The following is a 27,988-nucleotide window of genomic DNA, read 5'->3' on the forward strand; positions in this document are numbered from 1 at the left end:
AAAAACCAAATATAATGCACTTCAAATGGTCTAGCGCACCCAGGTCGGTTCCCACTCTCCGTATGCTTATAACTATCTGGATATAGTTAGTTACTAGTCATTTCCTAGGGACTTGGCATTGGATCGAGTTGCGCGCTCAATGTGCCCAATCCGAAATTGAAATTGAAATCCATCTCTCACCCAGCGACGATTGAGTATGGCAGATTACTATGACATCGACCACATTCTCATGGAGCAGGAAGTATGTATCTCATACTCTTACATCGCATTTAAACTCATGTTTCAGCGAATAACGGGTGCATTTGTTTATTTCATTGAGATGCGATTATGAGTGTTTTTGTGTGCAGCCTGTGTCTGTAGTGTTTCGGGTCGGCGCAAACGGAGCGGGCCTCTTGGATCCTGGATCTGAAAATAACAATGTAGGTATCTATTTCTGTTCGTATGCATCTTTTCTGGTAAACGTATCTCTTATCTGATCTTCAAAATGTCTGAAACGTAATGAAAAATGGTTACCACAGGTAGAAGCAGGTGCAAAGGTGGAGCTACCCTTCTGGTTGGCCCAGGATCTGTGCACTAGAGAAGCCGTCTCGATCAATAATCCAACATTCTATAATCACAGGTATTTCTTCTGTCTTTTAAAACTTTTGTAACCCTCATCTTCACTGGGAGAAGGATTGGCCTTGCCACTTTTAGTCTGCAAGTGCCACTCTGTCTGTAACATACCCCCTTGTCTATCCGGAGGCGGTTACTGGGTTACCCGACTCCGTTGCATGGTTACAAGAATGGGGTAATGGTTTTTTTCTTTTTCTTTTGGAATGCTAACATTTATTATTCAGCTATCATACTGTTCCATTCCATATCAAAAGCATAGTTAGTTACAGAAGCACATGATAGGATTCAGGAATACATCTGCTTCGAAGTTGCAGAATGGTTACATATACGATCTTATTTAGCTATAAAGAAGATGACTATTGCAGTGAATTTTGAAAATGCTGAATCATACAACAAATTCACAAATTTGGGAAAACAAAAATGAGTATTTCTACAGATTTATCGATGACCTTTGTCTGGATCTGTCCATATATTATTATATATATAAAGATGAGATTGAGAAGAAAATTCTTCACAAAAATGCACGGAACTTCCCTTTCTATTGCACATATTTATTACATATCCAGCCAGTCCATCATGGTTTTGATAACGTTTTTTGACTAGTGTAAACATAGAAGTCGGCATTAGGGAGGTAGACTGACAAGGTCAGCATGATTAAGTTTTCAAGTTGTTGCATTTATCATCTAAGCTCTGTATATTCTAATAGATTGACAAGGTCAGCATGATTAAGTTTTCAAGTTTGTTGCATTTATCATCTAAGCTTTGTATATTCTAATAGACTGACAAGGTCAGCAAGATTAAGTTTCAAGTTGGTTGCATTTATCATCTAAGCTCTGTATATTCTAAAAACCATGAATGCTCAAATATATCCTTTTTTCACTTTCACTAGAGTTATTTGTCATGTTTCATATGTTTCAGATGTGTGAAGTAATTTATTCCTGACATGCTGAATTCCCAGTTCACATATCCTAGATTTAAGTTTCGGATGTGGATGAATGAAATGCGTTTAAGGTTATCATCTCAATCCATATAGTGACTTGGCATCTCTTTTCAGCAGAAGAGGTCCACTGCTTCTGCATAAATGCCTTACATTCTACATTCACATCGCACTGCTTTTAGTGCACTTGATGATTTAAGACTCAAATGTTTCTTTGATAGGCTTGACTTTAAACTTAAAGACGTTCGGTGGAGTTCTTATTATTCTGAGAGATTAGTTTAATGCAGGGACTTAGCTCTCTTAGGTTAGGGTTGAATTTACGAATGCTTGGTAAACATCATAACATGCTCAAGGAAATACCAATGGGCTACCTGATATCCAAGAGTTTCTAGTATTAAGAGGACTTATAGACAATACTTTCTTGTTCTCAATCTTATATGCAAAATGAACGCCTTAAGAGAATCGTTTCTGTCTGAGAGAATGCAGATTCTGTAATTTTCTAGTCAACCTGATTCCTATTGCTTCGGTTTCCAACTATTAATGAAGGTGGTTTCGTCCAAAACATTCCTGGCACTTCAATGTTCTTTTAACAATTGAATGAGCAGCTATTCAATTAAACAGCAAGGCTCTCAAGCAGCATTCCCCTTCGAAACAACACTTGCCCTAGCTCATGTTTGCCAACCATCAAAACTACTCTTGAATGCATTGTAGTCCAGCACTCTTCCTTCTTCCTTAAGACTCAGATACAAAGAAATATACTCTCCAGCATTAACACAAAACAGACTCACTTTACTTCTTCCTCTACATTACCCAAGCATTGACATAAAATGTAATTATATTCAACAACAGCAACAAATTAAATGTCCCTGAGGAAAGGAACAGTGTACATATTCAAACAAAAACCAGCACTCCAATGCCATTAATAAAGAGATAAACAGCCAGTGGGTTCACTTGTAATTAATTCCCAACATCCATTAGAGCAGTCTCATAATATTTTAATAGTTTTTCCTCCACAAACAAGATAGCACTACAGAAGGTTTGTGCTTTACCCAAATGACAACACTGTCAGGTGCACTGAAGACATTGTAGGCTTGCTCATGCAATGGAAACATATCATATTTAATGACTCAAGCAAGCTCAGGAGGCAATCAAGAATTAAATTCTAAATCTTAAAAAAATGAACTTCTCAGAATCATGTTTCTTTTGGCTTCCATTCTGTCAAAATTTCAGACTCCAGTCACTATCTCTCTGGGTTTAGTATGGTTACAGGAGCGCAAAACCAATCTGTGACAGTTTCAACTATTGGCTTTCTAAGTTTGAGTAACCATCTTAGACTAACAAATAATATTCAAAGCTTTGCTTTTGACAGTGCTTGAAGCATGCTAGGTTTGAGTTTTTGCACCAATTGGTAGGTTTATTGTTAAAATTGGCAACTAGGGCTAAACTCCACATGTGTCATCTTATTTTTGACAGATGATATAGTTTTTTGGATTCCTTTCTCCGAGAGGTGTAGGATTGATCTAGAGATCATCTGATTCCGACATGTACAAATGAAGTTATGAATTTATTTTGATTATGGACAAATTGTCAAGGTCAGCTAGCAAACTTATGTAGGCTTAGAAGCCCAACAATCACGTCTATTCATCCTCAACGTTTGCTATAAATACATGATGCCTTAGCCTCATTTGGACACACTGAACTTCACACTTGTCTCAGTCTCTCCTCATTGATTGGGTACGGATTTCTGGGCCTCGCTCTCTCCACATGTCTGAAATTTCAGGGGACCGAATTTCTGGACTGTTTGACCCAGTGAAACATGAATCTCCGGTCACTCGCGATTAATCACGAGTCAAACTCTGCTCTTCCCTCAAACGATCCGATTCAACTATGGGCGAGTCAAACTCGCGTTGACCGTGTTTGACTCGTGGTCAACGCAGGTTTCACTTGTGACTCACCAATTAATTGCGATTTAGGCGACCGAGGTGATTTTCAATCCTCAACTCGAGGGGCATGGTTACCATTATCGTATCACTTTAGCAGCAATCAAGAGATTTCAGTTACTGCTTTTTTACTGATTAGTATGCAGTATTTTATAAACTTTTAGAAGCAGATGCTTCTGGTTCAATGTAGTCACAGGGTAAGAGTCAAGACCCAGTACTTTGGATCATGTTTGGAGTCATAAAATATATGAGATAGTTATTCATTCATGATATTTTGGACATCTATTGATATTATGCATTGTTTGGACATGGCTTTATTGAATATCAATGAAAAATGTTTGTTTGTTTGTGTATATCTTAAATTATTGAATTCACCGATTTTTTCCCGATCCGATTAAAACTCTTCGCTCTTTTGGCTGGCCGATTTATTGCCGATTCCGAGTCTGGTAACATTGGTTTGACCAGACTTTGACTGGGCTGAATTTGACTGTTTTGAGGGCTGTTTTATCTTGCTGTTTGGAGGCCGAAGTTGACTGAAGTTGACCGATTTTCTGAGGGGCAAATCTGCCTTGTTGACCAGTGTTGACTTTTCTGGTTAGGGCTCTTTTGCTGCTGTTATAAATTATCAGATTTGTAAATTGTACTCTCTCTGTGCTGAACTATTGAAGACTAAAAGAAGATTTGATCAAGGGTTTCCCCACATTGGGGTTTGTCCCTGGCTAGTGCCATATTCCCGTGTCTTCTGTATTGTCTTGTCTGCAACACTTGTTAGTTATGTTTTTTCATTAGTTACTGTCATATAATGTTTAATGTGATTGCTAAATGGATTAATGGACATATGGTTGAATGACGTATCTAATCTAAGCAAAGAACATGTTAACATGAAAATTAACATGGTATCAGAGCTAGGTTGAGGACAAGCCCTAGCTAGAAGGAATGCAGTCACTGACAAGCTCGTTGGTAAGTCTCCATGACCACCTCTCTCTTCAAAAGTCAAGGATTCATCAAAAGGCAAAAGCATTCCCAGGATCGAGTTCCTTATGGCATTAAATCAAATTTTGGCCAAGATCTCCAGCTATATTTTCCACGTAACAACAGGACCATTCTCCTTATTTCTAAACATTTGTTTGTGGCAGAAGGTCGACTTTGGAGATTGGGATTAGTCTCTGTGGATTTACAGTACTTGTTTTGGATAAATAGATCATTAGGCATATCGTTGGAGAAAGTTAGTAGCAAAAGATGTTTTGATCTAAGGCACTTCACATGATTCTAATAACTCTGAAATTTTCAGTGCCTTTGGTTTGATTTACTCTTTGGAGGGGCAACTCGAATACCCAGTCAAGGCTATGAGCATAGCGAGTTTTCCTTTCTTCATGAGATATGTATCGGTGGATGGTTTGTGTGTGCGTGGGTGAAGCACTACTACAAGCAAAACATTTTACATATGTTGGGCATGAATCTAATTTCTTAGAGGCTGTGTTCTACTCCTGTACATAACCACAAGTTCTGAAAGTCATACTAAGATGGACGAAGATCATTCCTGTACACTCCAATGCTGCTGTAGCTTCTCTGTTGGGACTGTGTGCTATCTCAGGAACAAACTTTACGTGGTTTGACGGTGATACAAGCACCGTTATGAAATGTTGTGTCTGTATATCAATTTCAGGGCAGACTCTAAGACTTTACTTACCAGGTTCCATCTTTCTAATTCCCCTCATTGAGTGTTCAAATTTTTGAATGAAGAAACAACCTTTTGTGGGTATTATTGGTCTTCTGGATCAACAAAATTGCAATGGATATTCTATTGAGTTTGAAGAAATTTGTTGGGCTCATTCTCATTTAAAATGATAGACTTAAACTATGGACCGGACTGCCATGAGGATCTATAATTGTAATTTACAATAGTGATTTTGATGCTATGTTTTGTCATCCTTGCGCTTGACATTATCCCTCAAATCTGATGATAGTGGCATCATAGCAATATCGATTTGTAGTATTGATATCTGTATCACAGTACCTTAGCACATTAGCATCTCAGTGAAGCACTTATTACAATGGTATGGCAACTCAGAAACCTTGTTGAGAGTGTCATCACTGGTAGGTTGGCATTGCATATAGTCTCACTGCACTTTGATTTACATCTCTCCTATGTAATTATGTGTAAATCAGTTTGGATACTTGTCAAATCTATATAGTTACAGTTCTGAACTAGTGATGATGGCTATGACTGTGTTTTGCAGTAGTAATGAAGTTGTGAACAAGACTGATTCACATCTTGGATAGCTTAATCCATGAGATCTTGTACTCTGTATCTTTCTGATGATCTTTCAGTGACAACTAATTAAAGAAGATCAAAGATCAGGTGCAAGAAGGATCATTTGAAGTCATTTGCGGATCCTTCTACTTAGTAAATATACCTTCAGTAGACAGACCAATATTGGCACTAACAAAAGAAGAATTCATTGTTCTCTCTCTGAAATCTCGTATGGCCTTAGGGAACTTTAAAAGTTTTGGTGAGCAGACAAATTTTGAAAGGGCTTATGGGCTTGTAGCTTACTTCATTCTTTTAAGGATTTCGTTGAGCACATTTACAAGTGGTTATGAGGTAATGAGGTAATCCATATGCCGTAAAAGTGTTAATTCCATACTCCATCTGTAACTTTTCGACTTGGTTATTCTTCTTCATTTGGTATCACTGTGGTATTAGCATCTTTGTAGCAGTCCGTCTCACAGTCGTGTGTTGAATAACACAGTTACTTTATTTCAGTTCAGCACTTCTATCCACTTGCAGCAATTATATTCAGAAACTCAACATCCAGCATGGAAGGTCATCAATGACAGAAGCATTGGCAATGGATCTTGTTCACAATCGAAGTTGTGAACAAGATGTGTAAGTTCAAGATAATCTGATGAATTTAAGGACAAATCTATTTCTGTGTCCTTGACATCTTGCACAAAGGACTTTTGATGAAGTATAAAAGTAGCTGTGTGATAAGTTTTGGGAGGAATACAACATAAAGGAATATCTTGGTTAGGAATGGTTTTGGCATATTGCTCATTTCAACAGATGGTTTGAAACTGGATATCCTTGATATAGCAACACTGTTTATTCCTCGTACAGTAGTTGATGTTATGCTTCCTCAATTCAAAGGAAGATGATGAAATTCAGAAGTCAGAGAAAAGTCACTTATCATGGTCATATGGATACAAATGACTGGATGAGAAAATCATCTTTATTGAGTAGTTTCATGCACATGGCAGAAATCATTTAGCAAGCTCATCGTTGAAAGCTAAATGACCATCTGATGTATGGCCTCAGAGGGAGCCATAGATTATTTCAAGAAAGATAACCATGTCAAAGGGTGTTGATTCATGATAGCTGATTATAATATGATATCTGATGACTCTAAAAATGATATCCTTGTTACTTAAGAGGCAACATGATTGGCTGACTTTAATGTATAGACTGAAGGATGAACAACATGGTGCAGATGGCTTGATGGATATACTTTGAACAAGCATACTTTTCCAATGTTTACAGGGAGCCATGATGTTTATTGAGATCCTCTCATGTAAGAGGGAGTTGGCTTTTGAATTTGAGGTGAAGGACTTAGGACCGATGCAGTACCTAGGGTTGGAGGTCTGGCAAAAGCCAAGTGAAATTTTCCTCTCTCAAGGAAAATATGTTGTGAAGATATTGGAAAGATTTGGGATGGTGGATTGCAAGCCTGTGACTACTCCGATGGAACTTAACTTTAAGAAGTTATGTGGTAGTGCTGTTGGACTTGAATTGGGAAATGCTTCTGAGTATCATCAACTCATAGGAGCACTGATGTTCTTGGTGAACTTCCGTTCGGACATATGTTTTACAGTTAACAGATTGAGCCAATATATGGTTGAGCCTCATCAAATACATTGGATTGGTTCCAAGAATCTTCTGAGATATCTTTGGGGCACAATCACTCATGGATTGAGATACACTGTCAAAGATGTGAGGTTGCATGGTTATTCTGATGTTGATTGGGCTGACAGTGTGGTGGATTGCAAGAGCACTTCTGGGTGCTATTTTTCTTTGGGTTTTGATTCGATAGCTTGCATGAGCAGGAAGCAGAAATCGGTTGCCTTGAGCACCGCTGAGGCCGAATACATAGCTGCTAGTATGGCCTCTTGTGAAGCTATTTGGTTGAGGAAGCTCTTCAGTGAGCTATTTGGACATGTGCTGGATACCACCGTGATCCTCTGCGACAACCAGAGTGGGATCCGATTATCAGAGAATCCAATGTTTCATGATCGCTCCAAGAATATAGATAGTAGGTACCACTTTATCTAGGATATGGTACAATGAGGAACAATAAGGCTCCATCACATTGGGACTGATGAGCAGGTCGCCGATATTCTGACAAAGCTGCTGGGGAAGGTCAAGTTCTTGACTTTTCGAGAACGACTTGGAGTTGTGGAGAGACCTTCTTATGAGGGTCATGTGTGAGATGGACATTGAGCTCTGGGAGCTCCGGGGCGCTTTGGGTACTTCTTGGAGCGATGAGCAACCATAGGGTGAGTGGTTTAGCCTTCCCTAGTGGTTTTGCTGTGTACAGGGTGAGTGGTTTAGCCTTCCCCTGTGATACCCCTTGGTGACATGTAGGCATGATGAGTGGTTCATCCTTCTCTTGCTAAGACATGTTACCCATGCAGTTTGGGACTCATGGGAAGTACCTCTCATCTGGCCAATGAGTAGGGAAATGAGGATAGGGACCATAGTACTACCGATGGGCGCATCATGTACTACCGTACTCCTTATGCTAGGATGATCGATATTGCTCTGGGATTAATGGGCACTGACTTCGGGTCAGTAAGAGTGGTATGAGACACTCTCTTTTGATTGGAACTGACTTCGGGTCAGTAAGAGTGGTATGAGACACTCTCTTTTGATTGGGACCGACTTCGGGTCAGTAGAGAATGGTATGATACATTCTCGATCACTTCTTCTTCATAGTTCAGCAGAGTAGTGCATTGATGGCAGAGATAGTACAAATTGGCAGATGGAGTTCTCCCTAGTGGAGAGGGAGTGTTAAATTGGCAACTAGGCCCAAACTCCACATCGGTCATCTTATTTATGACAACTGATATTTTTCTTGGATTTCTCTCTCCGAGAGGTGTAGGATTGATCTAGAGATCATCTGATTCCGACATGTACAAATGAAGTTATGAATTTATTTTGATTATGGACAAATTGTTAAGCTTCTTTGTTCAATTCATTTCAAGTGCAACTTTTCTTTTTGTTCCTACTTAAAAGTATGGAAGGTTGTTTCTGTTTGTTGGGCTATGAAGCCTCGGTAATTTCTCCACAGGGATATTGTTTCTAATTTATCTTCATTGCAAATAAGATAATGGGAAGATGAATGGGCTATGTTTCTTAGCTAGGCGAGTGGAACTTATTAAGGCACATCAAGAAAACAGCGAAATCTTCCAATAATTCATGGATGTATTTTTCAGTTTGCTCAAATCCTCTTTCAACTTTAATAACCATGGAAGCATAATAATCTAGTACTTAAGAATGATAATTTGCAGCAATGACCCTTAAATTCTTCAATATGAGGTGTTTAACTAGGTTATTGTGAGCGATAGTGAGAGTTGATTCCCACTCCCGAATATCCCTTCTTGCATGGGGCATGTATATCTTATTTTATTGGTGATGTCCCTAGGTTCATTTATTGATTTTAATTCACCACTCAATCTGGTGTGGGATACCACCTTTTGAGCATACTGCATAAGATTTATGCGTTGGATAGGGCAAAATTGATGTCAGTGTAAATGCACCTCATAATAACCCTCAACTACTTAACATAATGTAGAGCATGTAGATTTTTGAGCACTCAAATCAATATCTGTTGATAAGAGTAATGCATATCAATCCTACTGAAATGTTTAACACAATGAAGTGATATGATCTAGATTGGTTAATAATGGGGTAATGGCTAATTTATAATGCCAAGATGAGATTGTATGCCTGTCTCACATTGAGTGTAGGTTAACATAATTTTTGTAATGGGCATTACTGTTCATTGGACTCTATGTATTCTATGAATCCTTCTAATGTGTTATTCCCATTAATTTTTTAAGTATTTAATATCTAGGGTTGCCATAACATCTATTAAAAATATTATCACAATATCATATTTCCTATAGTAACACCTAGTCTTTGCATATTCACCCAACCACAATATCAAAAGTCAACGAGATTGAGGCATGCAACAACATTGTGTAAGCAACACTAGTATTCAAGTGGTGATGGATACTTTTCTCAAGTTGAAGATCGGACAACTGAGCTAGGGACCGCAACTCCACCCAACTTTAGATTGGGCTATACTACGGTCTTGCTTGCAGCCCAATCACCCCCAAGCCATATTCTAGAGCATGAGGGGATTGCACATGGGACAAGACCCAAAATTGCCAGCTGAAGCAGAAACTCTTGAAACTGGTGCAATACTAGAGAGTTCCTTTGATTGTTTGGATGCGTGCTTCCTTGACTTTCCCATCTCTGATTTCTTGAGATTTTCCTTTTAGCTGTTACGCTGTAATTGAAGGAACTCGCTGTGATACCAATTTTTGGAATATTTACCAATACTGAGAGGGGAAGTGAATCAATATTGGACACTTTATAACAAATTTAATCATATCATGAAAACATTAAATAGTTAACAACACCATTCAACAATGCATAACATCATAGATAGTACAAAAGGTATTTTTAGGTGGAAACCCTTCGGAGAGAAAGGCCACTGAATACTGTTTAATATGTCTTAAAGATTACATCAACAAGAAACTCCAACTTCCAAGATTCTCTAGCAATGACTTGAAGGAGGCTCCAACCCCTTGGTTTTATTAACTCCAACTGAAAGGGTGCCAACACCCTGGTTTGTTAGCTCCAACACCTTGCTAGCATCAATTTGCTGCCGTAGCACCACCCTGCCACCTTGAAGTGTTCTCATGCTCCAACCTAAAGTAGACTTCAATCTTTGCCTTGCACCACTCTCCCACCCTACTCAACAAGCCACCATTTGCCCTAAAGGCTTCGACCTTCAATTCACCATAGTGGACCACGTTTCATATATTTTCATATTGCATCCACCTCTGCTTAATATCAACATAAACAACTTCAAATCAATCTGCTAACTTTGTCAATCTGCAATACTATCACAAGGTCAACAACAACAATACTGACTTTCTCTGCTCACTAAATGATCAAATCCCAGAAGCACTCAACACTCTCTGCTCAACAAATAGATTTGCTCAACATGTATATCCAATGGCGAACCCTAGCAACATAGAGATAGACCTTGTAAGCAAGACAATTCAACTACCAAACCAAACCAATTCAACAACTTAAATAGTAAAATTATGCTTTTCAATAACATCAAGCCTTGATCTCCACCTGCAGAACAAACTCTATCCAAACTCTAGCAATAATACCCTTCAAATTGTTAGAAAATGTAAAGTGGCAACTATTATATCTTATTTTCTTTAACTTTGATAGTGCTTGTGAATCTTTAGTTATCTTCTTTAGTCAGATCTTTCATCAAACAATATCAAGAACAATAACAGTATAAAAAAGAGGACACAGATATGGGCTCTCAGCCAGGGTAAAACCTCTCCAAGGGGAAACCCCAAAAATTCTTATCTTCTTAGAATCTGCTTCAAATGAGATAAAAAAACCCAATCCCTAGACCAAGTCCTTCTCCGAGTATCAAGTCGGCCCTTTCTCAAGTCCTTACTTTATTCTGCACCAAATTGTTACACCCTGCAAGTTCGACCTGCCAGCTACAACTCTGCTACTCGACCTTCAACTTCGACCCAACTATTTCATCCTTATAGCCTCTTGGAAACTCCAATATAGCCTTCTTCTGAGACTTGCTAAGAGAAAGGCAACTCTCCCAAGGTCAACGAGGTTAGGATAAGGGTTTTCCCTCTTCCAGCCACCGGATTTTGCACTTTGTCCTAATGCAACTTGAACTTGCAACTTTGACTTGTTTTTGCAAACAAGAAAGCCTAGAATTTCGCATGTGTGAGAAAGATAGAGCCCCAAAACAAGAAATTTCGTCCTCCCAACCTCTTATAGTCCTCCGCTCTCCTTTTTCTGTCCTTCCTAACTAAAGATTGAACTTTTTCTTGTAGATCGAACTTGTGAGTGAGTGTGTGTCAAATGAAGTCAAACTCCTCCTTTATATAGTCTTCTCAAGGGGTCAAATTCCCTCCTTTAGGCCGACATGGTGATCTCAGGGCCGACTTGTACTCTTGGAGATTCCAAGACTTTCTAGACTCAAAAATAATTCTTTTTACATTTACTCCATTGACTCGTGACAATAAATCCTAAGACCGCACAAACCTTAGAAGCGTGAAGAACATGCTTTTACCTAGAAGACCATCAATAATGAGCATGCAACCCATGCTTTAATAATAATAACTTTCTTTCTTCTTTTCTTGTTTGTTACATAGGATACATATTGAAATGAGTACAACATTTATGAAGACGAAACTAGTTGGGAGGTTTTACATGTGACACCGCACTACCTGTACAAGGTACATACCACATTTGGATGTCTACAAGGTATGTCCTTTAGGACTATTCTTATCTTGGATCTCCATCCTTGAGTCCTCAATGAATATTGGTCCTCTTCAACCACTGTTCTCTTGGATACGTGTCACATCCTCAAAGAGTGTCGGTCCCTTTACTTTCTTGGATGCTATATCCTCATGGAAACCACAAATGCTTATCCAATCCTCTGATATTCTCTCTTTATCACCTGAAGAGGAGAATGCACATGTGATGTCCAACATCACTCCCTCTCAAACTAAGAGGACATCCCTATTTTCCTTTAATCTTGAGAATAGAACGTTGCTCCTATACAAGGAGACTCCTTTACTCCCTCTCAAAATCATAGGAGATCTAGACTTTCATTCTATTTGGGAAATCATCTTCACAAGCCTTACAACTTGTCTTCATAAGAGTATCAGCTACTGGTTCTTCATAGTTGGTCGGATCCCTCTTTCTTCTGCTTCATCGAGCTTTCTTTCTTTCAAGGTATCATGGAGCCACCTTCTTTCTTCAATGTTGTAATAGGTTCCAAGCCAATCTTCTTGCTCATCACTTTCTTCTTTGATATGAAGGCATTATTTTGAGCCTTCCCATATTTCAAGCTGATCATAGCTTCTTGAAAGTGATCTTCCTTTGACCTTTAGGTTATCTTCTCGAACTGGTACCTTTTAGTCCAAGATGTTCATATCTTGACTTCATAATTGCCAGGTAAGAGATATTGAGCTTCCCTCAATATCCTTCATCCATTTCCATCCATACAATTGAACTTGCCTCAACTGTCATCATGAATTCTTGCAACATTTTCTAGGTAGAAAAATAATATGTTAACTAGATAACCAACAATAATGAAAATCAGACTTACCTCATCATGATGACCTTCTCATTCCATTAACATCCTCATCAACCATCTCCACCTGAAACTTCCTTCATGCCTCAGAGTGCCCAATGATTGAACTTTATTACCAAGTTACAACTTTTTTTTTAGAGATTATACTGGATGTTAATCATTATTTACATATTCTATAGAAAGTCCTAATCTTTTATTTAAAGTAAGTCAAATCCTATTCTTTTCAAGCATCATATATCCAATATACTTATGCATATTTTATGACCAAAGTTTTTGCCCATAAGATTCTTGTACATAGGAATCTTATCCAAAGTTTTATATCCAGCATGCATTCTTATGCTTTTATAAGATCATCTAGCTATTTATATATATCTCACAAAGAGCCTCTATCTTGACCCATTGCATTCCTTCATCCCTTTATTAGTCTTGACTCCATATTACATGGAATGCATACTAACCTTGTCATAGTGCTTTTCCCAAGAACCTTCGATTATGATGGTTCTTTCAGGATCATGATGATCCACCTAAGCAAGATGACTACCTCTAACATAATGTTAGATAATGCCTAGATGATCAATATGCAAAATGGGCTATCTATTCATCTTTCTAGATGTTCTCTACAAAGCAACTTAAAATTCTAGACATGCTACTATCATATGCTTCTCTCTATGATGCTATGCAAAACTTACTATCCTAGAGGAAAGATTAAACTTCATAGAGAACCTGACTTGTCAGTGAACCTCCTTTAGTAGTAAAGTGTCCAAATTCATTGCATCCAAAATATTGCACTTTGGACATGTACCTCTTCTTGGACTTACCAAACTTCCCCTTCTTGAACTTCTTGACTCAGTCTAGAAAGGCTTGAGATTGCTCATTTGATCCAATATCATCTTTGACCTTGATCCTTGATTCTTCCAATATGCACTACGCCCACAACTCTTCAAAGGGAGTTGAATCCTTCTTGGAGTAAATGCTTGTTGTAAAGCTGCTCCATTTTGGTGGCAATGCATTCAATACACAAATGGTTACTTCCAAATCAGTAATAGGTTCCCCAAGTCCTTGCAGATGGTCTCTTAGTTGAGAGACTCTCATGAGAAAGGATGCCACATCCTCATCCTTTGATTTCTTCATTCTATACAACTTGTTCCTCAATGACATCTTTTGTCCTGTTGTACTTACCAAATACAAATTCACTAGCTTGTCATACATGGCCTTGGAAGTCTTCATATTTGCAACAAATGGAACAAGAGAATCCTTAATTGATTCAATTATGATCCTTTGAGCTCTTACTTCCCCTTTCTTTTAGTTTGCTAGTTCTTGTGTCTTATCTTTCTTAGATTCAGTAATTTATCTAGTAACATATCCCATTACTTCTTGCTCTGTGAGTATCAAGTCAATTCTTTTCTTCCATGTTAGATAGTTCGAAGCCCCAATGAGCTTATTGGTCTTGTAGAAAGAACACATATGACTTGAAGATTCAAACATAGTGTAATAATATGTTACTTGAGATCACAATTTTCCTTGACGATGTCTTCGACCTTCTTGATGTCTTCAAGTCCTTTGGAGAGTATGATGTCCTTGAATGATGTTCCCTAGGATTCCTCCACCAACAACAACCAAGATTGATGCCTTGCAAATAGACTTCCTTTATGCGAGATCAACACTCCTTGTGAGATTGATGTAGTCTTAATCTTCTTCAATGTAGGAACCTTTAGATTAGAAGGATCTTCTATCAGCGAGCATTTAACCAAATTCCCTCGAGACAATTTTTCTTGTAGTCTTCTTCTTTCCGCCTTTGAGAGCTTCCAATCTTTTGATCAACAATTCTTTCTAGTGTCCTTCCAGATGCCTTCCTTGTTCACCTTAGCTCTGATACCATGGTCGAAAATGTAAAGTGGTAGCATTTATATCTTATTTTTCTTAACCTTGATAGTGCTTGTGAATCTTTAGTTATCTTCTTTAGTCAGATCTTTCATCAAACAATATTAAGAACCGTAATAGTAACAAAAAGAGGACACAGATATAGGCTCTCAGCCAGGGAAAAACCCCTCTAAGGGGAAAATCTGGAAACTCTTCTCTTCTTAGAATCTGCTTCAAATGAGATACAAATACCTAATCCCTAGACCAAGTCCTTCTCCCAGTACCAAGTTGGCCCTTTCTCAAGTCTTTCCTTTATTTTGCACCAAATTGATACTCCTTTTGAGACCTGCTAAGAGCAAGACAACTCTCCCAAGGTCAATGAGGTCAAGATAAGGGCTTTCCCTCTTCCAACTACTAGATTCTGCACTTCATCCTATTGCAACTATGTAACTTCGATCCGTTTTTGCAGCCTAGAAACCCTAAAATTTTGCACGTGTGAGAGAGATAGAGCCCAAAATCAAGAAATTTTGTTCTCCTAGCTTCTTCTAGACCTTCACTCTCCTTTTTCTGTCCTTCCCAGCTACATATCGAACTTTTTGTTGTAGATCGAACTTGTGAGTGAGTGAGTGTCAAATTAAGTCGAACTGCTCCTTTATATAGCCTTCTCAAGGGGTTGAATTCCCTCCTTTAGGCCGACTTGATGATCTCAAGGCCGACTTGTACTCTTGGAGATTCCAAGACTTTCTAGCCTCAAAAATAATTCTTTTTACAATTACAAATTGCCCGAAAGGGTCTTATAAAGATGATGTTGACTGCATTGACTCATGACAATAAATCCTAAGGCCTAAAAAACCTTAGAAGCATGAATAACATGCTTTTACCTAGAAGACCATCATTAATGAGCGTGAAGCCTATGCTTTAATAATAATATTTTTCTTTTTTATTTTCTTGTTTGTTACATAGGATACATATTGAAATGAGCACAACAATTATGAAGACCGAACTAGTTACATTTTCAACACAAATATCATTGGAATAATAGTCCTGGGTGATCAATGTTCAAGCATCATTTAAAATAATGCTCAACAAACAGAAGCTTCAAACCCTAGCTGTATCAATTTTGCTATGATAAGCACTTTTCAACCAAACCCTAAGCAACAACATCAACATTTGTTTGCATGATCCTTGTGAGAGCCTTCCTATTATTAGTCTTATTATTTACAAATTCTTTGTCAAAGCCTGATCATAACAAGCTCAACAATCAAATATGGGGTCAGATTAGCAAGCAATTAGCAATGACATCAAGAGCACAGTCTGTCATTGCTCTCATATCAACATCACTTCTACTCATCCAGACATAAACCTAAGACTGACCACTCTCTAATTGTTCAATAATACATTCACAAACATCAATGCCTTCACAATATACTTGGAAATACACTTCTCTGACATGGATCATACTCTAATCAACACCTTACAAATAATAGACATTCCCAGCCATAAAGCGCACAAAATTATTGATCAAAAGAAGTTAGATTTGTCACTATATCCTATGTCACACGGTTCGGGTTCGAATTCGAGTTCGACAATGATTAAGTTCGATTCGAATTCGAATTTTCCGATGAGGTTCGTATGAGGTTTGACATTAAGTTTGACATATAGATATGACATAAAATAATAAAAAATCAAAATCAATCAATAAAGCTATATGAGTAGCAGTGAGCACCCACGAGCCACAAATCACGACCACTATTCACTTCACGCTCCAGGCGACCGGGACAAGCAACATCTAGAAATTGAATTCAGGAAATTGCAGACAATACAACACACAACAACAACACTGAGCACAATAGAGCGAGTACACTCAAATTGAAGTTGGCTTGTGAAAATATATCAACAACCATGGTAAATAAAGCCAAACTAGTGGCCACCATGGGAAACTAAGTGGCGGTAAGCGAAACAAGAGAAAACCATGTGCTGCCCATGGTTTTTCTCATAAACCTTAAAACCATTGACAAAAGCAACTCAAACTCAACCTCGAATGGCAGAAAAAAATTAAAAAAATTTAAAATTCGGCTTCAGGTTCGTCTTTAGGTTCGCCTTCAAGTTTGAATTTGTTGAGGTTCGAATTTGAGGTTTGACTATCAGGTTCACCGAACCTGAACGAATTTGAATTTTTTTTGGGTTCGCCGAATTTCGAACCTCAAGGTTCAAATTCGGCGAACCCTGTGACATAGACTATGTCACACCACCGGTTAATAGAGTAGGCCTAACACTTCATAAATTTCCCATGGAATCAACATTTTGAACTATACTCAAAGCAAAATGTTAAATTGGGCACTATGAATATTGCTACAGGCTACATGTCAACACTTGAACCAAGATACAAAGTGCATACTATATAAGATCAGGTGGACATTTGTTTTCACGGATAATTACTTACTGGTCTAATCGTTTTCTCTGTATGCTGTTAATCTCCATCAGTTCTGCCTTTTGGAGAGTAGCCTAATCAAGTATTAAATTGCTTTTGATTCTGCCAAAAACAGGTTGTGGTCAGCCCTTGACTGAGGTCTTGACAATTGCCCAAAAACACTTCAGATTGCCTAAAGTTAATGTTTATTTGTGGTCTTATATTCCTGAAATCGGCCCTTGATTAGAGAATAATTCGACCTCGAAACAGCTGTAAGTAGGCCCTATAACCACTTGAGAGAAGGCCTTAGACAAGGCCGAAAATTACTCATGAACTCGGATTCAATCTGCCTCAGGCATGCTGAATGAGGGCCTTTGGAGCTCGACTGTGGTATTGTCTCAGAAGGGGATGAATCAATGCCCCAGAAAGCCTCGGACCAGGCCAAGATTGGCCACAAATCAGGCCTAAAACAAAGCTAAGATAATTTTTAGAATCAACCCGAAATTTTCCTCAAGAACTCGGCTCGATCAACAACAGTTACCATGAAATAATCCTTACCAGTCCGACGAATCACCTTAAAGGATTGAACTAATAAAGCTCAGAAAAAAATCCTCAAAGAGCTTGGCCTCCTCTAGATATTCGTGTTGCCTGGGCCTCAAGAATTTCAGAGAGATTAATAAAAAATGATGAGCTTTAGTGATGCTTTGTAAGGGGAATCAAGATATCTATTTATACAAGGTTTGGTATAAAAAGGGGGCGACCTGCCCTAATACATGGAGCCGACCTAACCCAAAAATCAAAATTAAAATTTTCAAATTCATATTTTTATTATGCGGACCTAACACCCCTTTCGGAAACTAGTTCACAATGAATATTTTCTCCTTTTGAGGCCGATTTCATAATAAATATTTTCACTTATGGATGGTTGGCTTGGTCAACTCAAGACCCACATAAGTTATTCAAGATTTACTTAAATATCAATGCCAAATTTTGGCCAATCATAAAGCTGCCTTTTATCATTCCTTTTGGGCACCATGACCATACTTTCAGGGCTTCATCTTTGAGAAGGCATATCTCCTCAACCGTGAGGAGTTACGTGGCGTGCCACCATCTGTGGGAAACGACTTGACGAGTACAATCAGCCTGTGCTGGTTTTTCTAGCGAACTCATGATCCTACCTGTTCAATTTCCTCATCAAATGCGAGGCATCTTGATTTCATTGTTGGGGACAGGCTTCCTTTTCTTTCTTCCAAGGCTTCATGTCCATTAGAGCTTTCAATTAATGCAATTCATTGGCGTATATTAAAAGTGTTCAAAGACGGACATTGACCTCAAGGAAAATACTGTTCAACATCCAACATTATATTAAAATATGACTTTAAACAATCTTTATTTTGCTATTTATAATAAAAAATTTGACAGTTGCATTACAAATTGTTTTGGTCACAATACAACATGAGCTTTTTCAATAGAGGTTCAAGGAGAAATAGAAGAGGATAGAACAAAAGAACTAATATGACATGGAGAGAAAGTAGAAATAAGATCAAATTTTCTATTTATTTTGATGCAGATTCAGTGGAATTTAACCAATTAATCCAAATTGGTCATTTGTACCTTGGAGGTTCCCCTCCTCCCACTCCACATGCATCTCAAAACATGCCTCTGCCTCACCCAAGCATAGTGGAATTTCTTAAACCTCAGGCTCCCCAGCAGCAGTTAGTTCAAAATGGTGGATGGGAGGCTAACCCTGTCAGGCTTGCCTTAGGATTCGCTCATTGGCCCACTCTCTCTCATTATTTTGTGCATCTTGTCAATTGCTCCTCCTCAGATACCCTCTGCTCTATCTCATGCTACGTCATTTCATGCTCAGCAGTCCCTTGACTTTCTTGCACAGTTGGCAGTGGGAAAACTACATGCATCTGCTATGCCTGTGCACTCCTTTTGAGGCCACCTTGTCTCATGCTTGTTTTGACATCCCTACAGCTGAAGGAGGGAGGAGGGAAATTTCCTTTACTGATATGCATCCGGAGATCCAAGGAGAGAGAAAGGAGGAAAACTAACTCTACTATCTGGCTGGTCCAAGTAGAGATCCGTAGCTGACTTGAGTTTTTTTCCTGATATTATGGTTCTTACTTTATTTTACTTGCAGTCGTTTCAGACTTTGACATTGTTACTCTCTTTTGACAACACTTTATTTGATCATGGTATATATATTTTTGATGATGTTATATTTTGTGGGGAAACTGAGGTGATATTATATGCTTAATTATACATGTCATAGATGATGGCTCACTTGATGCACATGGTTATCATGATGGTGGTGTTATTGACGATGTCATGTTTTATATGTTTATTATGGAGTTACAAGATTAATATGAAAATTATATGGACATAGTTGGGGACCTCACCTACTTTATAAATTTAATTAATAAAAAAAAACGATCCCTTCTAAATGCCTTCTCCCGATTAAAAAGAAAATGACATTTTTCATAACACAATTAGTTAATAGACAGTTTTGCCCTCGAACTACCTAAGGGATGTAAAAAATAAACAGAAGGTAAGGAAGGCGAGGATGGAAAATGCCAGTCAGGAGAGGTATGCATAAGTTCTAAAAGTTGTCATTTTTCCTCTGATTCATTATTTCTAGAGTACTAGAACTTACCTGTTTGGTGTTAGCAGAAATCCTTTCAGGAGTGAAACATAGTAAAGTGATCTCATCTTATTTCTTGCATCAATTACTGTGATTAGGTGGTCAGATATTTCTTTTATATCAGTGCTGATTGTTATAATTTTTATAGAAAACATTGCTATCCAATCTTATCGAAAGAGCCCATGCTGCCCAACACTACATCTTGCTTTATTATTTGATATTCTGGATGTCTATTGTATGAATTCTGTTACATCATAGACATTTTAAAGTGATTTCTGGTCCCAATTTTCGTAGATATTGGCTGAAACTGCAAACTGCACAGTACTTTAACAACTGATAATTTTAGCATATTTTCTCCAATGAATTTACTTTATGATTTTTATTTTTTGAGATAGATTTCTCTGATATTAATAGCAGAGAATAATTATTGAACTTTATATCAGATTTTAAATACATACATGTACAGTCTTATGGCTGATAGGGTATGATATTCAAGAAATCTGCCATGCAAATTAACTCATTTATTTGCTGTTAATTTGCTTTAATCTCCAGCCTATTAACTCAGGGCAGTATATATGGTTGTTTATCTAATTTCCTTTCTGCTTATTATATCACTGAAATCAGTTTTCTTTGATTCTGTTGTACAAATCTGCTTTAAGTGGTTTTCTTCTATCTCATTGTAGACAGCTGTCGTAAAATCATAATTCTGGGCATTAAACCCCAGGCCTATTTCCACTATCTCACTAGCCCATTGAGATTCGAGGGTGTTGGCAAATAAATATAAAAACTCCGCTTGTCAAGGGTTGCTATAGGATTACCTCATCCAAGGAGGAAGTTATCCTTCTCATTGAGATCTTTCCAAGTGACATCCATATCAACTCATCATGATTTGAATATGGGGAGCTAGTAATGTGGGAATCCACTAGTCTCATGTAGAATCATCACGGAGGTTCCAAACGGGTTTTAAAATACTAAACCTAACCCTATTTCTAGCTACCAAAAATAGAACATGTGGAAAAGAGTTTAATTTTGCATTAGTTGCCTGTTGCTCCATAGAATGAAGAGGAGTGTGGAGGAGATATGAACAAAGTAGATAGATGGAAGCATATTTTTTCAAGGACAATAGAAGACTTAAGTGTTTCATAGCTTAAGATGGAAGGCACAATCCTTCATTGATTGCTAGTTTTCCCGTATTGATTTCCAGGCTAAATAATTGTGTTGCATTGTGTGGTTTTTTATTGTAGTCTATTTCATATGTTATAGTAGTTAAAGCTACAAATAGTGTCTTTTTGTTTCTGTTAAAGCATGAAAAATATAAAAGATAGCTGCACAATTGAGCATAGGCTCATTGTTGTTGTTTTTAGTTTAGATGTGTTTTGGCGAGTTGATCATTGGAATATCCAAGGTGGTTTACAAATCATATTGGCTTGAGATTAGGTTTATTTGGGTGTTTGTGGTTTCAGTGCAGTATATGCTTTACTCAATTCAAAAAATCCAAGTCAATGACAGAGTTTTACCTTGTCAATCTTGGGATTGACACAAGAAATGTTAAGAAGTGGTTGCAGTCCTTAGAAATGGTAGCATTCTTGTGGCTAAGTGGGTGGTAGTGTTTTGAGGGTCCAACACATTTGCATTTTTTGTTTTAGCATTGGGTGGTGCTTACTCAGCACATAGGATGAGTCATAGGGACCTTCAATCCATGTCATTATATTTATGCCCACTTATTTCAGGTGTCGGGTTCTCTCATTTTAGGAGTATATGGTTAGCTAAGAACATTGTTGCAGTTGGAATTGTGATGGCAGTAGGATAGGATGGGACGTCACTTGTTGAACTATCTGTAGTTGAAAGGTCGAAGGTTCTTGTGTTGTAGAGTAGTCTTGTTATCAAGTACATAGAACGAGGAGGAAAGACATTTTTTATGGTGAGGTTTATGGGATTATCTCTTGCTCTTGGAAGGAGTGGTATTCTCTTGTTTAGAAGTATGGTCTCCTTGCTACTGGGATGCCTGGGTTGGTTTCAAGGGATTGGGGCCAAAGTTTTCGCTCTCTGCTTCTACAGTTTGACTCCCCATGATTGTATTCGTTGTTTTATCAGAGACCAAGGTTACTTGGGAGCGGGAGTGAAAACAAGGAGCGGGAGTGAAAACGGGAGCGAGAACGACATTTTAAGAAGCTCCCGGTTTGGGAGCGAAAATAGGAGCGAGAGTGACATTTTAAGAAGCTCCCGGTTTGGGAGCAAATCCTGGAGCGTTTTTTATATAATATATATATATATATATATATATATATATATATATATATATTTATTTATTTATATTTATTTATATTTTGATGCATATATGTCAACAAAAACATGTAGAATGATGAATTAGATATAAAAAACATTAAAAACATAGATTGAACCATATAACAACAATCATCTAGAAATCTTCATCAACCACGTCCACAAGTTAGTAACATAGTAATATACAACATATTGAGTCTCATGATTCATTAATCTTAAAGTTTCAAGCTTTCAAAATTCAATATATAACATTTATCATCATTGATCACCAAAGTTGTACTTGTAAGGTAAGTGTAACCATGCAATGCAACACAATTATTTACCCTAAGTGGAATGACTTCTCCAACTGCTGCCAACTCATCTCTCAAATTAGTAATCTTTGTGAGATATCCAGTTGCACTATCATTGCCCATCTTAATGGTCTTCAGCTTCTCCTTCAGGACCATTTTCCGGTTCTCATTGGTACTCTGGTAGAGATTGGACAATGCTGTCCACATCTCATGGGCATCTCTCTTTCCTCTCACATGAGGAATGCAATGGTCTTTGACTCCGTCTAGAATCAGTCTCTTACCCTTGTTGTTCTTTCTATTATAAGCAGCCAATTGAGTAGCATCAGTAGGCACAACGACATGGTTCTGTGTGGTATGCACCATGATGTCCCAGACTTCTGCCTTCTCAAATATGCTCTGCATTCTCTCCTTCCAAACGCTGTAATTGGAATGCCCATCCAACCTATCCTCCACTCTCGATCCCAATGACATCTTGCTGTCCTAAAACTGAAAAATAACACTGCTGTAGTAAGGATAAAACTGCTGTTTGTGAAAAATCAGCTTGCTGGAATTTTTTTGAGTGAAAAATCAGCAGGTTGTAATTTTCCTCTTTGCTGTCCCAAACTGCACTTCAACACTCAAGCTCTGATACCATGTAAAAATTTCTCATTTCCCACCTCGGTTTCCAGTTTCACCTTATTTCTCCAAAATAGTTAAATGCCTTTTCACATATCCATACATTTAACAACTGGAAAATGAATTTTGCTGAAAACACAAATTCTGGAAAAATTACAGAATGCTGGAAAATGCAGAAATAAAAATCAGCACATACAAACAGTCAGTCAACACATTTAAACACAGTGATTTTTGGTCAAGGTGACCTTGGAAAAACCCCCTACAACTCTTGGGGAACCAGTTCGAAAGCTCATTCTTATTTCTGGAAAATGCTTTTTACAGTGAGAGAAAATATTCAGCAAAAATCAGCAAGCAAACTTTTACAACTTATTTCGTTTTCCGTGCCTCACAGCCAACTGCAAAAACTTGCAAATAGCAAAATTGAATAGCAATAAATGCTGTACGGCCTCCTCGATTTTGTGCCCAATTTCAGTGTTAAATGTTGTTGTACGTTTTGCCTAGAAAAGCGTGCAAGCTGCCATAAAATGTTGCTGTATGGTTTCCTCGATTTTTGTGCAGGAAAAAACAGCAGTACAATGTATGGGTTTTTGCCTAGAAATGCGTGCCAAGGTACAGCCACTTGCTATACGGCCTCCCTTGAAAAACGTGCCAGTAATTTTTAGACTTTCTTCTCGATTTTTGTGCAACCTTGTTGTAAGGCCTCCTTGGAATCTGAGCCAAAATTGCTGTACGGCCTTTCTAGAAAATCGTGCTTAAAACCTGCCTTTCACTGTGTGCTAACTCAGCTGTACGGACTTGCTGGAATGTTGCCTTGGAATGTGTGCCAAGCTGCTGCCTCCTTTTCCTCATTGTCCAGAAATCTCCCTTGCTCTCTTGCTCTCCTCTCAATCTGCTCATGAAAGAATGAATGACCTTTTCCTCCTTTCCCTCCTTTAATCTAACCCTAAGTGACTTTTGGGGAATCCCTAAATCCAATGGCTGAAATAGATTGAGATCTAGGGCTGAGATTAAATGCTCATTTAAATTTCACTTTCTATTTTTTAATTCACCCCACTTTAATAAAGACCCACTTAGTCATTTATTTCCAAAGTCACTTTTCCTTTCTAATTTTAAATTTTCACATTGACTTTATTAAAGTCACTTTAAAATTAGACTTTTAGTAACTTTATCACTTAAAGTCACTTTTAAATTAGATTTGACTTTATAAAAATTATAAAGTCACTTTAGGAGAAAAATTAAATTCTTTTGGACACTTTTCCCTAGGCCAAAGATCAAAGCCTTAGGGAACCACCTGTCATTCGGTACCAAATTTCAACATACAACATATTGAGTCTCATGATTCATTAATCTTAAAGTTTCAAGCTTTCAAAATTCAACATATAACATTTATCATCATTGATCACCAAAGTTGTACTTGTAAGCTAAGTGTAACCATTACAACAAATAATATCTAACATGAAATGAAATGTTATAAAATGAAATGAAATGAAACAACTTTCAACTTTCATGAAACATCATATTCATAATTCATTACTAATGAGTTATAATTGCCACTTCAAACTTAAATTGTTATATATTGTTTAAAAAAATATCATAATAGATATGAAAGAGTCAATAGTTATAAAAACTACTAAAAACTAGAAAAGACAAGTAAAATTCTACTTTGTCCACCACGAGAAATGTCTAATTTTTTAGTCTTGTTGGAAAATCAGGATCTTTGTCATTAATATCACCCTCTAAGCATTAATATCCAAAGATATCTTTGTCATTACCTCTGGATCTGTATAGGGATCTTTGTCATTAATATCACCCTCTAAGCATTAACATAAGATAGAAAAAGCATAGCATGTCAAGTCAAGATTTTGTTTGAGTGATGTGTACATTTTTAGGAGGGTCATGATAGAGGAGTTCAACAACCAATGTCACTAACATCAAGGTAGATAGAGGGATTGGTGCTCTTGATTAAATACGAGTTCCATACCCTAATACATGGCAAAATTCAATGGAAACATTGCAATCCCCCAATCTTGAAATCCTGAAAAAAACTGATAAGTCTACTGGATTTTGAATGAAATCTAAAATTCTACTTTGTCCGTATGAAATGCAATGAGGTCGGAACCACTCTCAAACATCCCGAGTCATTTCATGATAATGTTAAAAATTTAAGTAAAAGTGACATGCATTTTATCCTTGTCACTTTTACTTTAAGAATTTAAAATTACCATGAATCACATATCAATACTAGGGCCATAGGCTTGATCATTAAGCTGCCCCACTCAAAACTTATTTGTTTCTTTGAAAAAAATTGCATTTGGAACATTACTGCAATTTTTTTTTGCAAAAAAGGCTAAACGCTCTTGAAAAGACAGGGAATGTTTTTTTATGGGAGCGCGCTCCGAAGGAGCTCCGGAGCCGCTCCCGATTGGAGTGCGAATTGGGAGTGGGAGCGGGGGGGGGGGGCGCTCCCCCGCAACCCTGTCAGAGACATTTGTTATCTCAGGTCTCCTCAATGCATGTTGGGTCTCTAAGTATCCAAAGGATAGATGGGTGTGTAGACATTCCAATGTTTGGTTGGTTCGAATTTCTTAATGTTAAGAGTTTGTGCTTGGTTGGTTGTCTATTAGGGGATTCCATCCCAAGGCTTGCTTGGCCAAGAGTAGACTTGCTGATGGTCTCTATCTTGTTTGCCTTTGATTAGAGACAGTGAAGCATATTTTCTAGGAGTGTTAATTTGCCAGACATTGCTGGAGTTATATGGAGGATCAGTATTCAGTGTTGCTTCAACGCAGGAATCATAGGCTTTGTGCTTTGTTTGGAGATGCCTCTCTCCTGTTTTTACTGCATTCTTTGGGATATGGCATTGCCTGTGGATTTGGCTTTTTTTATTCATTGGAAATTCAGGTGTAAGTTTGTTTTTGATCATGAGGTCATCAGTTTGTCCACCTTTTGTTCTTTGTGGAGGGATGAGGCTTGTCATCAGCTTCTGGCTAAGAGCACTTTGTTGATCAAAGATGCCCAATCATTGAATCCGACAGAGTATTCTGATTTTATTTCAGTATTAGTAGCTTTGAGGAAGCGGTTATGATATCCATTGTATATACACGTCCACTTTTTGTACTGATCTTTCTAAATCTTTTTCTGTAAATGTCATTTTTCAAGGAAAAAATAATATTTCAACAGTTCTTCTGCAAATAATACTAATATTGTCCATATAATATTTTGTTATTTCGCTTCGTTATGTTGTACTTCAATACTAGCCCCTCAATCTACACATAAAAACATTTTCACACTGGTTTTCTCTGGCATATTTTTTGGAGGCAAGATAGAAAGGGTGTGTAGAGCAAATGTGTATAAACAAAAAGGGTAAAATCAATTCTGGAAAAAATTATAGTTCCACAAATTTATGCAATTTTAAGTTGGAATCCTTCAAGAATTTATATCAAGTGGAAGTAAACTTGGACTCCATTAATTTAAACCCAGAAGCAAACTGTGCGATGTTGGATTCAAACATTAACTTTTGGGAAGATCCAAAAGTTAGCATTTTAATTGGGAAACCATTCTTTTGAAACTGGAAATTACAATGCAAAGAAAATGTTAGTGTTTGGTTATAAGCCAAACCTTTTGTTTATAGCTGAGTTATATGAGAACTGTTTATTATGTCCATTAAGATGTCTTGATTGTGGAGCAGGATTAGGAAGGAAATGCAAGCTGATCCTGCTTGTGTCAACCTCAGAAGTCGATGCCCCTACTTCTACGAGCTAGGATGCAAACTTGCACCTTTGTAAGTTCTGTGATTCCACTTCCCTTGTGTATATAGATTATTACTGATGCACATGCTAAACTTTATTTCTATGTTTCTAACTATTGTTCAAAAATTATTTGTCTTCTGTCCATTTTACTTTTGAAGTGCTCAAGAAGCTGCATATGCATAAAGTTTTACTAACTTTTGTGGTCAGGACTTGGAATTACTCCATGAATCTCAAATTTTGTTTCGTCAGAAGTATAATTGAAAGGGCCTTAAATTTGGATGTTCAGATTATAAAATCTGGGCCTGATGTAATATATTTTTACATGGTGAAACTTTGTGAAGCTACCTGATGATGATAAATAGAACACTGATGAAAGCTGTCTTTACTTTTTACCCAGTTGCATTATCTTCATGCATTAACTGGCTATATTTAATCTGGATATCTGAGAAAATGCTTTTCTATTTGCCTTTTTTTAGAGTTTCAGATAGAAGTCTTGGGTCCTTTCTTCTCTACACATTGCGTGGGCGTTTCAAAGACATTCTTTGCAAAGCTCATAGCATCGCTTTTTCTGCGACATCAAAATCTTTACAGCTTCTGACGAGGGAAGAAAGCCAATGTAAGGATGCATAACCAGCCAATATCAATATTCATAGTTTTAATTTGTATTGTTCACTCGTGTCATAACAATTTTTAGGGATCAAGGAGATAATGGACCCTCGGTGAATAAAAATAGACAAAGAAGCCATGTGGTTTTATGAAAAAGGGCATACATTATTCTTGATGACAGATATTTGTAGCTTGACCTTTTCTTGCTATTGGCCTTGGTCTCTGTTCAGTGTCTCTGTGACTAGAATAGAATCTCCTTTGATTTAGCAGTTGGAGGCTTGTAATTTCTGCCGCTCGTTGTTTTGTGCAGTGTTTGATGCAGCTTACACTTCAATGAAAGCTTTCAAGAAGTGGCGCCTTGAGGGCCCAAGATTGGAGAAGGCATCTGTTCTAGGACGCAAAAGAAGACGGGATGAGTCTTTACATGCCCCCTGATATAAAGTTTAAACTACCATTTTCTTGACTGAAATAGCATCTACTGAAAGTTAACTAACCTGCTCTGCTGGGTCTTATAACACGGGAATTGCTGTGTTGATGTAAATGTGGCAAGAAGGTTTCCTCAATCCAGGATCTGGATAACAATAATTGTGACTTAA

At 37.6% G+C, this 27,988-nt stretch overlaps 1 protein-coding gene across 1 annotated transcript; it reads left to right on the forward strand.

Moving 5' to 3' along the window:
- Positions 1-4: 4 nt before the first annotated feature.
- LOC149167942 (DNA replication complex GINS protein PSF3-like) lies at positions 5-27,988 on the forward strand. The gene is made up of 6 exons (XM_089433262.1): positions 5-241; positions 348-419; positions 519-619; positions 26,726-26,818; positions 27,263-27,402; positions 27,703-27,988. The coding sequence occupies exons 1-6, from the start codon at positions 197-199 to the stop codon at positions 27,825-27,827; spliced, it is 576 nt and encodes a 191-aa protein (XP_089289388.1). The 5' UTR covers positions 5-196; the 3' UTR covers positions 27,828-27,988.

This window comes from Pinus tabuliformis, chromosome 5_1, assembly GCF_031772625.1.
Source record: "Pinus tabuliformis cultivar Carrire ecotype Pingquan chromosome 5_1, CPIR1, whole genome shotgun sequence".
NCBI classification, from domain to species: Eukaryota; Viridiplantae; Streptophyta; class Pinopsida; order Pinales; family Pinaceae; genus Pinus; species Pinus tabuliformis.